At 44.7% G+C, this 12,184-nt stretch overlaps 1 protein-coding gene across 3 annotated transcripts in view; it reads left to right on the top strand.

The window, feature by feature from the left end:
- PDZD7 (PDZ domain containing 7) overlaps window positions 1–12,184 on the top strand; it is a 608,602-nt gene that overhangs the window by 131,761 nt on the left and 464,657 nt on the right. For all 3 annotated transcript variants that reach the window (XM_069239535.1, XM_069239534.1, XM_069239537.1), the window contains one exon: window positions 7,366–7,540. In XM_069239535.1, coding sequence (XP_069095636.1) covers window positions 7,366–7,540 — 175 coding nt within the window. The remainder of the gene's footprint in view (window positions 1–7,365; window positions 7,541–12,184) is intronic.

Here is a 12,184-nt window from a genome sequence, read left to right as displayed (position 1 = left end):
ATAGTAATGTGTTTTATATGTCCTAATAGTGAAATATTGCTAAATTCGTTTTTCACTGTTACAAGGCCTGTCCCTCTCATAGGTTAACATGGGGCTACCTTTAAATATTATTAAAGTGTAGATTCTCTTTGGGAGCGGACAGACATGTGGAGTTTGGGGTCTCTGAGCTCACAATTTAAAAATACATCTTTTAGTAAAGTTGATTTTAAGATTGTGAGTTTGAAAATGCCACTTTTAGAAAGTGAGCATTTTCTTGCTTGTACCATTTATGTGACTCTGCCTGTTTGTGGATTCCCTGTCTGGGTCAGTTTGACAGTTGGGCTGGCACTGTCCAACCAGCCAACCAAGCTGGTGATTGGTTGACACAAAGGGAGCTGGGGTGTAGTCTGCATTTCCTGATGAACCATCTGTGCTAGGAGGGAGGGGAGGAGTGGTCACTCACACCTGAAAAGGCTGTGCCTGCCCTCACATAATGCAGTCTCCAACCCCCTGGTGAGTGTCTGGGGCCTGGCCTGGATGAAGCAGGATTTTACATTCAAGAGAAACTTTGCTTTGAAGTAGGCCTACTTCAAAGGAGAAATTGGGTATAAGAAGGGCACCCAAAACCACAGACTTTAGTACACTTCTGGAAACCAAGAGGAACCTCTGCCTGGAGAAGAGCTGAAGAGCTGAGGAAGAAGAGCTGCTCTGCCTGTGACTGTGCTTTGTGGAGCTATCCTGCAGTTGCTGCTTCTGCCAGAGTAAGAGGGCAAAGACTGGTCTTTGTGTGCCTTCCATCTTGTGAAGATCTCCGAGGTCTTGATTTAGAGCTTGCCTCCTGTTGTTTGAAGTCTCAGGGACAGAAAAGACTTCTCTCTGCCAGCACCTAGAGTCTCTGGAGAGACTCCTACTCTGTCCTGTGGTGCCCATCTAGTTCCTGGGACCCTGAAAGGATAAGTTGGCATCCTAATAGGAAAAAATCCACGCACAGAACACCGTGCTGGGAAAAGATCGACGCAACTCTGGTCTGCGGCTGAAAAATCAACGCGCTACTGAAAATCAACGCTCGTCTATAACGGAACCGAAGAATCGACGCACGGAGCTGGAAAAAACGATGCGCAGCATTGCTGACGGAGGCTGGTGAGATCGCAACCCGAGCTGCGTGGTTTTCGCTTCATCGTGCGGCTGGATTTCCGACGCAAACACCGCTGGGTGTGTAAAAACAACACAAGGCCTGCCCGGACCTGAGAGTGCTGACCGGATCGACACATCGCTCTCCTGCGGAGAGAAGAAATGACATGCCCGACCCGACGAAAGGAGAAACGACGCAAGGTCTCGCTTGTGAGTGAAATCGACACATCGCAAGCCCTTTTTGATGCACCCTGACCCGTGCAGGGTTATTTTTGACGCACCCAAGGTATACTTTCACGCTAACAGTGTTAGTGTGAGTTTAAAACTACGTGAAGACTCTTTTTGCTTTTTAATTGATAACTTGACTTGTGTATTGTGGATTTTTGTCATTTTGGTCTTGTATTGTTTAGATAAATGTTCTCTATTTTTCTAAACCTGTGCTGTGTAATTTTTTAGTTTTTTTCATTAAGTTACTGTGTGTGTTGGTACAAATACTTTACACCTAGCACTCTGAAGTTATGCCTACTGCTCGTGCCAAGCTACCAAGGGGGTAAGCAGGCGAAGCGGAGGGTGATTCTCTTTTACCCTGAGTAGAGTGAGGGTCCTTGCTTGGACAAGGGGTAACTTGACTGCCAACCAAATACCCCATTTCTAACACCAACCAACCTCAACAAGTGGTGAAATGCATATTGTGGTTTGCTAATGGCATTCTAGACAAGGTCAAGACAGGGGAAGTCCTAAGGGCAGCCAAGCAAATATCCTGTTAGAGAAAACACATTTGCCAGGGGATCAGTGCAGATGCCTCAACAGATATGTGTTGTTTTACATGCAGGCTTTGGTTGGGGTTCCAGGGATGACAATATTAATAAATAAGCTCTGTCCTTTCCAAATAACCCATGCAAAGAAAGACTCTGGACAGCGATATGGCATGATGCCAGGTATCTTGTACTGCCAACACATCAGGATCTGTGCAATATATGCACCAACTCCTTCACCTCAACTGACCCACTCACTAAGCTTCCTCTGTAAGAGAAGCACTGGCCTTATGGAGGATCTACTGGAGTTCACTGTCCTGCAGAGAGAGACTTCAGTCATTTTGTGGACATTGGAAAGGATTTATTTGGCCCGCCCTTGGTCAGGACACCTTTCCAAGACATTATGAGCCTTAAAGATATTTGGCGAGAGAATGGGAGAGGTACACCTTTTTTTGAGGGGTACCGTAATCCTTCTCCTGACTAAACTACTTTCTTGGGCTTGCGTCTGACCTCACCAGTATTATTAGCATGATTGTTTTTGTTAAAGAAGATTATGTTCATCAAGCTCCAGTATACTCAACAATATTAGCCATTTGTCCTTTTCTGTACTTTCTTACTTACACTAACTTAATGTTGAGGTCCTTCATGTTGGGCAGTGGTCACCCTCTGGTTGCCTTCACCAAATGTAGTAAGGCCACATATGACGGGGCTTAGCAATGATAGATCCCATGCCATATTACAGAGTAGCACAGCTACTTGGCATAAACTACTGGATCTATTCTTTACACTCTGCCAGTCTGGACCCAGAATACATGGTCGAACTGTGGACTATAGGGGAGGGCTCCTGTATGAGGCAAAGCTTCCAAATGGGATACCCCTGGGGGATAGGGGGTCATTGCTGCCTGGAAGGCTGCAAATAAACAGACGTGCTGACGGACCCCTGTGGTGGTGCCCCAAGTAGTTGGAGGTTAGAGGGATTCTTGTACCCTGAATTAATGGAGCCTTCTGATGAGGGTGTTATGGGAGACAGCTTTGAAGGCTGCACAACGAGTGTTGCTGTTTCTCAGTGGTCCAAGATGTTTCGAAAGTCATCTGTGGCCACGTTGATTGCTGTTTATTGCTGTGCTTTCTGAATCCTGATTGAGTGTTGTCTAGAAGAAGGTGAAGCTCGAGGTGGGATGTGAATTGCTTGTTGATGGCCTTCTTAATCACTATGACTAGATAGGGAAGCAAGGAGATGGGGCGGAAGTTGCTCATTTGATTAGGGTCGGCTGTGATCTTCTTGAGGAAGTTTCCATTCATTCAGGAAAGTGGTGAATGTGATGGAGGTGTTGAGGGTGTGGGTCAGGGTGATGCTGGTTTGTGATGTTCCCAGGTTGTATATGGGGCATGGTTCCATTGGGGCCCCTGAATGGATGGTCTGCATGATTGCCACTGTGTATTTTCTGCTGAGGCTCATCCTTTCGGTCAGGTGGCTGTCTTGGTTGGTGATGGGTAGGTTTGCAGTGAGTTCTGTGGGGTTGGGTTGGTGTGCGAAGTTGCAGTAGAAGTTTGTGATTTTGCTGTAGAAGAAGTTGGATAGGTTGTTCCCGGTCAATGGCTGAGGGCAAGGTGAAAGCCTTAACAATCAAGAAGATGTCCTTATAGCTGTTGGAGCTTCCTTCAATGCAGCCCACTGGTGCTTTTTTCTTGGTGTCTCTTAGTTACTGGTGATAGTATCAGAGTACAGCCTGCTTTGTAGTTCTATCGGTGGTGTCATGGCTGGCTCGCCATTACCTTTCTAGGAGTTTACAGTGTGGTATGGTGTCTCAGAGGTCGTCTGTATACTAGCTGGCCTTCATGTGTGATCTATTATGCTTGTTGGGTTTGATGGGTGTGAGGGAGTTCGCACAGTCCTTGATCCAGTTTTTAAAGTTGTTGATGTCCTTATCAAGGTTGTCAGTGGGGTTAGATTGATCCGTGCTGAGGGCACTGAGCCAATCTGCTTCTGTGATTTTGCCCCTGCCGTGCCTTGGAATGGTAAACCTAGTAGGGGTGTTGACTTGAGATGTGTTGATTTGGAAGTGGGTGATGGAGGGGTCGGTCCATATGAGCGGTTTGGTGGAACTGTACTTTATGCTGTGACTTGTGCTGAAGATGGGGTCCATTGTGTGTCCTGCAATGTGTGTTGGTTTTGGGACGTGCTGGGTGAGCTTTCAAGGAGTGCTGTGGAGCAAGTGTCATTTTGGATTTCCAGGTGAAATTTGAGGTCACAGAGGATAATGTAGGCTCTGGAGTTGATGGAGCATGGATTGACAAAATTGGTGATGAGGTTGGTAAATGTGGCTTGTGGTCCAGGTGGTTGGTAGATGAGGGTTTCCTTCAGAGTGAAGTTTTCTGAGATTTGCAGCTTGAAGTACAGGTGTTCCTTGAATGGGGTAGTGGTCTTTGTGAGTGTTGTGCATTTGATGGATTCCTTGTAGATGACAGCGAGTCCTTCTGGATTGTTAAGGTGGTCCTTCCGAGTGATCTGTAGCCTGCTGGGATTGCTGTGGCGATGTCTGTAGCCGATGAGTGGTTGAGCCAGGTCTTTGTAATAAAGATGATGTCAGGTGTGATACTAATCAACAAGTCCCATATTTTTGTTGTATTTGCTGAGTGATTGTGTGTTGAGAAGCATGCACACGAGTGGGTATTGACATATGGGCTTGCTGTGGAGTGTGGTGTAGGGTGGAGATGAAGGCTTTGTTGGTGCTTGTGTGGCATGTGTGTTGGAAGGGGGTATTGAGGGCATTGTTAGTATTTGTGTGAGTGATGTGGGTGTGTGGCTTCTCCAGCAATTGGTGCAGGTGAAAGCTCCTACAGTGATGTGAGGCGTGGCACAGCAGCAGTTGTGGAATAGCGTTCGGGGTCTAGCATCCCGAGGAGTGCTGCGGAGTATTGCTGGGTGGTGATCAGACCAGGGTTCCTAGCAATGGGCATGGCTCAGGTGCAGACAGGCTTGCCTTTTGTGGGCCCACTGCATGTCTGTGTTGCAGCTCCCATTAAGTAGGTCCTGGGAGGGGGAGGAGTACAGGGTGCAGTGATGTAATTTCCTGTACTGATGGGTGATGGGAAATTAAGTCGTCTTGCTTTGCTTCTTTTTTTAAAGACGGTTTTGGCAGGAAAACCAGTAATGTCACTTCCAGTCCAGATATATGACGGTAAATTCAGTGAGGTCACTTCCTGTGTGGGCAGAACCCTGATGATGAATACCCATGGCACTTTTCCTTGTTCAGGTGCTTCTTTGGTCTGCTCCTGCATCCACAAAAAAACTTCTAAGTTTAACTTACCTGTGCCTTGCCTCATTTCTGCAAAATCGTTGGGCTGGGTGCAACTCCCACAGTTTCTAGCACATTTGGCTTAAGCAGAGTTCGCCTTTTGACTTTGAATAGTTCCTTGCACCTGTACAGAGAAAAACTCATACTAGAGACACCAAATGGTGAATGTGGCTGTTCCCAGAATATGCATTTAACTCCATGAATAAGAAAACAGCTTTTCTGCTGTTTCAACCTGAAAAGAGGAGGAGTTAGATTGGCTGCATTTAGACAACATGCCTTAATTCTGTCCAGATCCTAAGTCCAGTTTTCCTCCATGCTGCCATTTTGATCTGGAAAGACTGCCAAGACGTAAAGCTTGTGATAGCTGCCCTGCTTCCCCCAGGATTGTGATTGCTGAACTTCTACTGTGAGAAGAGAAAGTCAAGACAACCACAGGGGGCGTATCCCTGACGTGAATCCATCTATCTGTAGTCTTTCTGACAAATCCCCTACACACTGCACTGTGTATTATTACCTGGTGGTATGTTTCACTGCTGTGTTCATGATGCGATCGAACCTGATTACATGCCATAACCTCCTGCAATTGCATTGTCTCCCACTACTGAACCCAGGCGTGGCTTCTGGCTTCTGACTTCTGTGACTAACGTGACTGTTAGATAACGTACCAGTATCTACCAACCTACAAGAGTCCTGGTGATCCTTTGTAACTCAGCATTTGGCTCCTCCTCACCCACCTGTGGCTTCCTTTTAGGCTGTTGCACACCCAGGAGACAGTGGATTGACAGTTCCATACGGCTGGGCCTAAATCACATTTGTTTTTACTGAACCACCCAGCGTAAGTGTAGTGAACTCTTCTCCGCCTGCAGCTTCTGGGCTAGTGCATGAGCTTGCGGTTAACCTTGCTTTCCATCTGCTTCTGTAATTCTTGCTACAGTACTTGTCACAATAATTACCTAATTGCCTATTAGCGCTCATGCTTTTAAGAGGTGGCCTGCCTTTGACTCAATCATGCTCTGCTCTGGCTACCATTGCTTGCAGTTCTGTTCTTGAAACAATTGGCTAAGTAAAACAGCAACCACAAATTGTATCACGTTCTGAACTTTAAAACTCAGAATGGTCTGCAAACTGCTTGAGAGTAAAATTAATGCAGTAACCATATTTTTCCTAGGTGGTTTTTGTTCCAGCAACAATCATGATACTGAAAATGAGATTAGATGTGCTGCCTCGTCCTTGTTGACTTTTCGGAATGATTAAATAATATATTTTATGTATTTTAAATTAGCTGTGTGTTTTACTAGGTCTGGGCAGAACTTGTGGAGTTTCACTTCGCAGGATTCTGCGGAATTGCATAAAAACTCTGCGAGATTCTGCAGAGTTCTGCAAGCGGGCAGAATCGGGCATGTTGTTCTGCTTGCGCAGATTTTTGGAGCTGGAAACAGCTTCTGCGCTGGAAAATCTGCACGAACCGAGCTACGCTGTGCCCAGAGGGTGCTGCTTATTTCTGTAGCTCAAGGAGATTTTCTACTTGAGCAGCAGCTTTCTCAATGCAAACGGTCGCAATGTGCCACGACCGCCCGCATTGAGAAATCGCACAGAAAGTGCTCTAGCACACGAACATCACTCTAGGGAATGCAAATTGTTGTTCACCCATACCAACTTGACGTTGGTAAGCTGCGTGTGGGAAATAACTCTGTCACATGGCGGTTGGCTAATTTTTGCCTGAACTGAGTGGGCAAACCTCTGCGAGCTCCGGCGGTGGGACAGAACTTTCACCCATCCCTAGTTTTTACCTGCCCGTTGGCTGTTTGTCTTATAAAAGATGTAGGAAACCTCTTAAAAAGCCTACTGTTAGTTGGTAATTTAGTAAATTTAAATTTTGCATTTTTTATAGAGCACTTTGTTGCCGATGTTTTTTTTTTCTTTTATAAAAATGTAATTTGCTTTGCTCAGTGGCGTAACAATGGCCCCCACAGACCCTAAGTTGCAGGCGTCCCAAACTCCAAAGGGGGGGGGGGTGGAGGGGGGGAAGCCCTCAGCACATGGATTTACGGCTCCTGATAGGACTGGGATTAGACCCCTCAGTGCACATTGCAGGGGAGGCCCCTCAAATTTTGTTACGCCTCTGGCTTTTTTTCTACATGATTCTTGCAAAACCATGGGTTTCAAAGTAGCTCTAAAAATTGTTGACCTTCACATTGCAGAATTCTCTGGTCTGTGCGTGGGGGACAAGATCACAGAGGTCAATGCGGTTAGCCTCGAGAGCATCACCATGGGAAGTGCCGTTAAAGTCCTGACCGGGAACAACCGGCTGCGGATGATGGTGAGGCGGATGGGAAAAGTACCAGGCATCAAGTACTCCAGAGAAAAGACCACCTGGTAAGAAGAGCCCCATGTATCTGCGTTCTTTCAACTATTGTCTGCCCGTTTGGGTAGCTAAAAATCACAATGTACTGCTTGTGTGGGCCAAAGCGAGTGTGGCAAGTTTGTGAGTGACGTCCTATTGGGTTACAGGAAATCTACCAGCAAAGAGCACACGTAATTCACCAAGTGCTCTTTTGTTTGTTGGTTACTAGGGCCTAATTCTTATAAACATCTTATGACTCATTCGAAGGACAAATAAAAGAACATGAACCATTCTTGAAAACATGCGTGAAGTGCCACGTTTAACTGAAACTGAGTGGAATGAGTCACTCCCGTGTCTTTATCCTTATTCACTTAGAATCTATTTCACAGCGTCATTTCAGAGTATGTGATTTGGCCACAGAGCATCTAAAATGGGGAATATCCATATACTATCGGTACAAATATAAAGGACAAAGCCCTTTTTGTGCTTTTGCCAACAGTGAATTGGATATTGCGGGCAAATACACAAAGGCATTTATGAGTATGTGAGGTACAACCCCTGTAACAGTACGCCACATACTCATAATTACCTGATTTAATTTGCCAAAACGTCTGAATTGCAAGGCAGTAAATTCACTTTGAGGATACCCCTTACTTTTACTTGTGGTTTTACCGCTTCTGCTTTCGCCTTCTGCCTCTGTTTCCATATCATTCTCATGCCCTATAGTTTTCCCCTTTTAGCCTTCCTCTCTCTTTCTCTAGTACAACGTTTAATGATGAAAAATAAGTCCTGGTCCCAAAAATGTATTTGGATTCCCACCACCTGCACAAATAACACTACCAGGCACTTCTTGTTAGTGCAGCAGGTAGAAACATGGACATTGCTGGGGTGAGAGCACCCCAGCAATGTCCATGGTTCTACGCTGCATTGGACAGGTGGACCCCTCTTTAGGTCTGCCACGAGCCAAGACATTTAGGTTTTATTCAAATTATTTTGTAATATAATTATTAATAAGGCCTTTAACCAGCCCTACGCATCCATTTGTCTGTGGTTGTCATTCATATTTTTTTCCAGACACTATTTTACACAACTCTGTGATGGCTCTTTCACAAGGAGCACATCTACCACAAAGTAGTTTCCTTTAGTGACAAGGGTTACAGCGGTAAAGTGTGCTTTCTGAAACCAAAACATTCTTGCATTTAGCCAATTATTTCTTTTATATTGGCGAGAAGCCCAGCAGCTCCCCAGATGATACATTCTTAGAAAAACCTTGACAAAATAAAACGGGCGTTGACAAATCCAAAAGTCTGAGAGCAACACCAGACCTACGGTTTTTGCCAGAACTTGTTATTGCTTGTATTCTAGCCCATAGTAACTTTCCTTTGCCATTGCTTCTTTGATAATCAGTAACACTTAGCAAGTGTTCCTTCTGTGCGTTGATCGTCCTTTTCAGTCTGCCTTAAGTATATCCAATAGGTAAAATTTGAGTGCATGACCATTCTTTTTTGTTTCATCAATTTACAGTTTTTTGTTACTTAGCTTTAACTTCACTTTGTATGCTAATGATCTTTTATCAGCATGATTACAATTGATAATGTGAAAATTTAGGGTTTGTGTAGGCAACCTGTCAATCCCACCACTTTAGGGGGTAAGCTTATAGTTCTTGGAGGAAAAGAATTAGCTAGAAAATCTATTTTTAATTTATTAAAAAGCTCTGCGATGGCACTGATGCGTAGGATTAGGCATGTTAATAAATCTGTAAAATGCAGAGTATTCAGAGTTTCTTGAGGCCACTGCAGATTTCACGCAATCATGCTATTCAGATGCGAGGTACCCAGCCATGCCCTGTTAGCACACCTTCCGGGGCCCTTGCTCACGAGATGGTCCCCAAACAGCACTGATATTTGATCAGTTGTCTAGACTATGGTAGCCATTGTTTACTAAACTGTGAATTTTTTACTTAGCCAGTGGAGAGTTGAGCAAGCTTGGGATTAATGCTATTTCTGGTGTGCCTTGATCAGTTGTTTTGACACCGATACTTTTATGTCCTGTCTTTTGCCATTATTTGTTTAGTGTGTGCTATAATGCTTTGTCCTCTAATATCGTGAATTCGTATATGTAGTTGTTTTGACACATGACAAATATGGCCTTGTTGTATGTGGAAAGTTAACAAGGGCAGGTTATAATCGTAAACAGCGGAAATCGGTACTGCGTTGCATATGACTATTTTATATTTGGTCCGAAATCTTCTGACCCATGTCATTCCTCAAGTATTCTGCTGCCACAGATCTAGAAATCCAATCATGTACAAATCTCCCTACAAGGTGCATAAATCGGCTCATAAATGCATTCAATTCCACCGTGCGTGCTGACTATTTTCCTACCAGTGTATACCTGAGATACACTGAATGTAGGTGGAGGTACTTGACAACCTGCCTGAATTTCCTAAGTTGGCATTAGAAAACACACGAGCTACGTGTGAGATAACATTCTCTGTGAGCTTAAATCCAGGTAAGAAAATTAGTCATAAAGCCCTCGAATTAGGAAGTGGCTTGGACTTTGTGCTGCTTGGTTGTGGCGTGCACGGAGCTGGACAACAGACAGCTTGTCCTTTTGTAGCACTCTTGCATTCATTCACATGCCTGGTGAATTTGCATGCAGTACCTGCATTGTTCTCCTTGCCTCCCTTTTTCTGGTATGCTGTGGCTCACACAGTGCTACCTGTTCCTCTTGTGTTCTTGTCCCCACCTTTTCCAACCTTAATCTGACCCCATTCTTCCTGGATCGAACAGGCCTGTGAATCTGTCACTCCATCATTGTCTGCTGGTGCCAGTCCTCATTGTCAGGGGTCCTGCTCCTTCACTCCTCACCACTCCCAATCTCTCTCCTGATTATTATTTGAAGTCCTGCATTCGATTCAGTTCGCCACATAGACTTTTGCCACTTAGTTGATACTTGTTATCTACATTGTACGTTTTTTTTTTTTTCCCAAAAAATATTTGTATTGATTTTAGAGAAATCCTAACAATCAACAGCAGATACTATACAAAACCTTTATACAGGCAAAATTATAATGGATAGTACCACAGCACCTAGCAATCTTGGTTTTCCACCCATGAACCAAGCTTTACCCCTGCAACATATTTGACCTGTCCCCCTCCGCCCCATCTGAGCTGACAACCCATCAGGTGATCTCACGGAGGGAGGTACACCTCCCTTTGTGCCCAGTTCATCAGACCTCACCTTGGAACTCAAGTTCCAGGGGCTCAATACCTTCTCAGAATTTTGAAGACATTCATGTGCTTTGTACACAGTTTCCCTGGCCTGCTTGCACCAGTCCATATGTTTGTCCCACTGTACCAGGGACAAAGCGATCCTGCGTCCCCAAAGCCTCACCATGTCCCACCATCATTGCCACAATATCTAAGTATGTCTAAGGTCACATTCTGACACGTTCCCAACAGTTTTAATTGCAAGCAAAACTCTCTCTTCTCACTTGTTATTCCTGCTCTCTAGAGACTAATCTGCTTTCTGAAAGACCGGATACATTGGCAGTCCATAGTGTATAAATGAACTTATCCACCAAACTACATTCTCTATGACATCTGTCATTATCAGCGCTCCCCATTTTCAACAATAAGCATCTAATGTAATAAGCCCTTTGCAGTATCTTTAGCTTATCCAGTCCTTATGACTACCTGTGAGGAATGCCTCCATGCCTCCATGCAATCTGTATCATCTGTCAACCCAAGGTCCTGGTCCCATTTCTCTTTGAGTCTATCAAGGGTACCCTGGGTGCTGTTACTAAGTGTGAAATATATTTTCAAGGATATATGTCTACGGAGGGAGTCACAAACATTATGTACCCCACCTGCGATTCATGGAGTAAATTCTCATACTTGGATAGTGTATGTTTAACCTAAAGGTACTTAAATCGTTGAACTTCTGACAGGTCAAATTGAAGTTGGAGCTCCTTGAAACTATAATGCTCCCAAAACCCAGACACCCCCAGTTTGGACATTCCCAGGAGGTCCTAATGCCTACAGCCCTCCAATTTACCAAGGTAAGGACATTGTTCGGAATCCCAGAGCAGGGTCTCCAGAGTTGGCCTCTCTACCCATCCTAAAGCGCAATTAGCTGCCTGCCATATCTTGTTCGGAATCCCAGAGCGTGGTCTCCAGAGTTGGCCTCTCTACCCATCCTATAACGCAATTAGCTGCCTGCCATATCTTAACCACTAATCCGGTAAAGTTTTCCCTGGGCATGGGGGTCCCCCATCCACGGAGTGCACTCCTGCATGTTCTCAGAATCTGTTGATCACATCCAGGATTCGGGGCACCGAATATTAGGCAGCGGTGCTGGAACCATTTTCCAAGTGGACTGTTGCCATCAGTGTTATATAAATGAAGTCATAGGGATTGTGAAAAATCTAGCTTTAGGTAATGAGCCATGCCCATTCAGCAGGATAGTGGCAAGGGTGAGCTATGTAGCTGGTGGTTCATGTTGGAGCATGCTGTCGCAAATCTATTACTTTTACATGCAGTACATTTTCCATCAAAATGACCACAAAATTCACACTGACATGGAGTTTTACTGACAAAATCACAGCTCACAAACAGTAATTTGTGAAAATTGGGTATGGAAATATTTATTGTTTGTACACCACCATGTAAAGT

Source organism: Pleurodeles waltl, chromosome 6 (assembly GCF_031143425.1).
Source record: "Pleurodeles waltl isolate 20211129_DDA chromosome 6, aPleWal1.hap1.20221129, whole genome shotgun sequence".
In the NCBI taxonomy this organism is placed as follows: domain Eukaryota; kingdom Metazoa; phylum Chordata; class Amphibia; order Caudata; family Salamandridae; genus Pleurodeles; species Pleurodeles waltl.
Note: the sequence above shows the minus strand (reverse complement) of the source record. Positions and strands in the feature narration are given on the sequence as shown.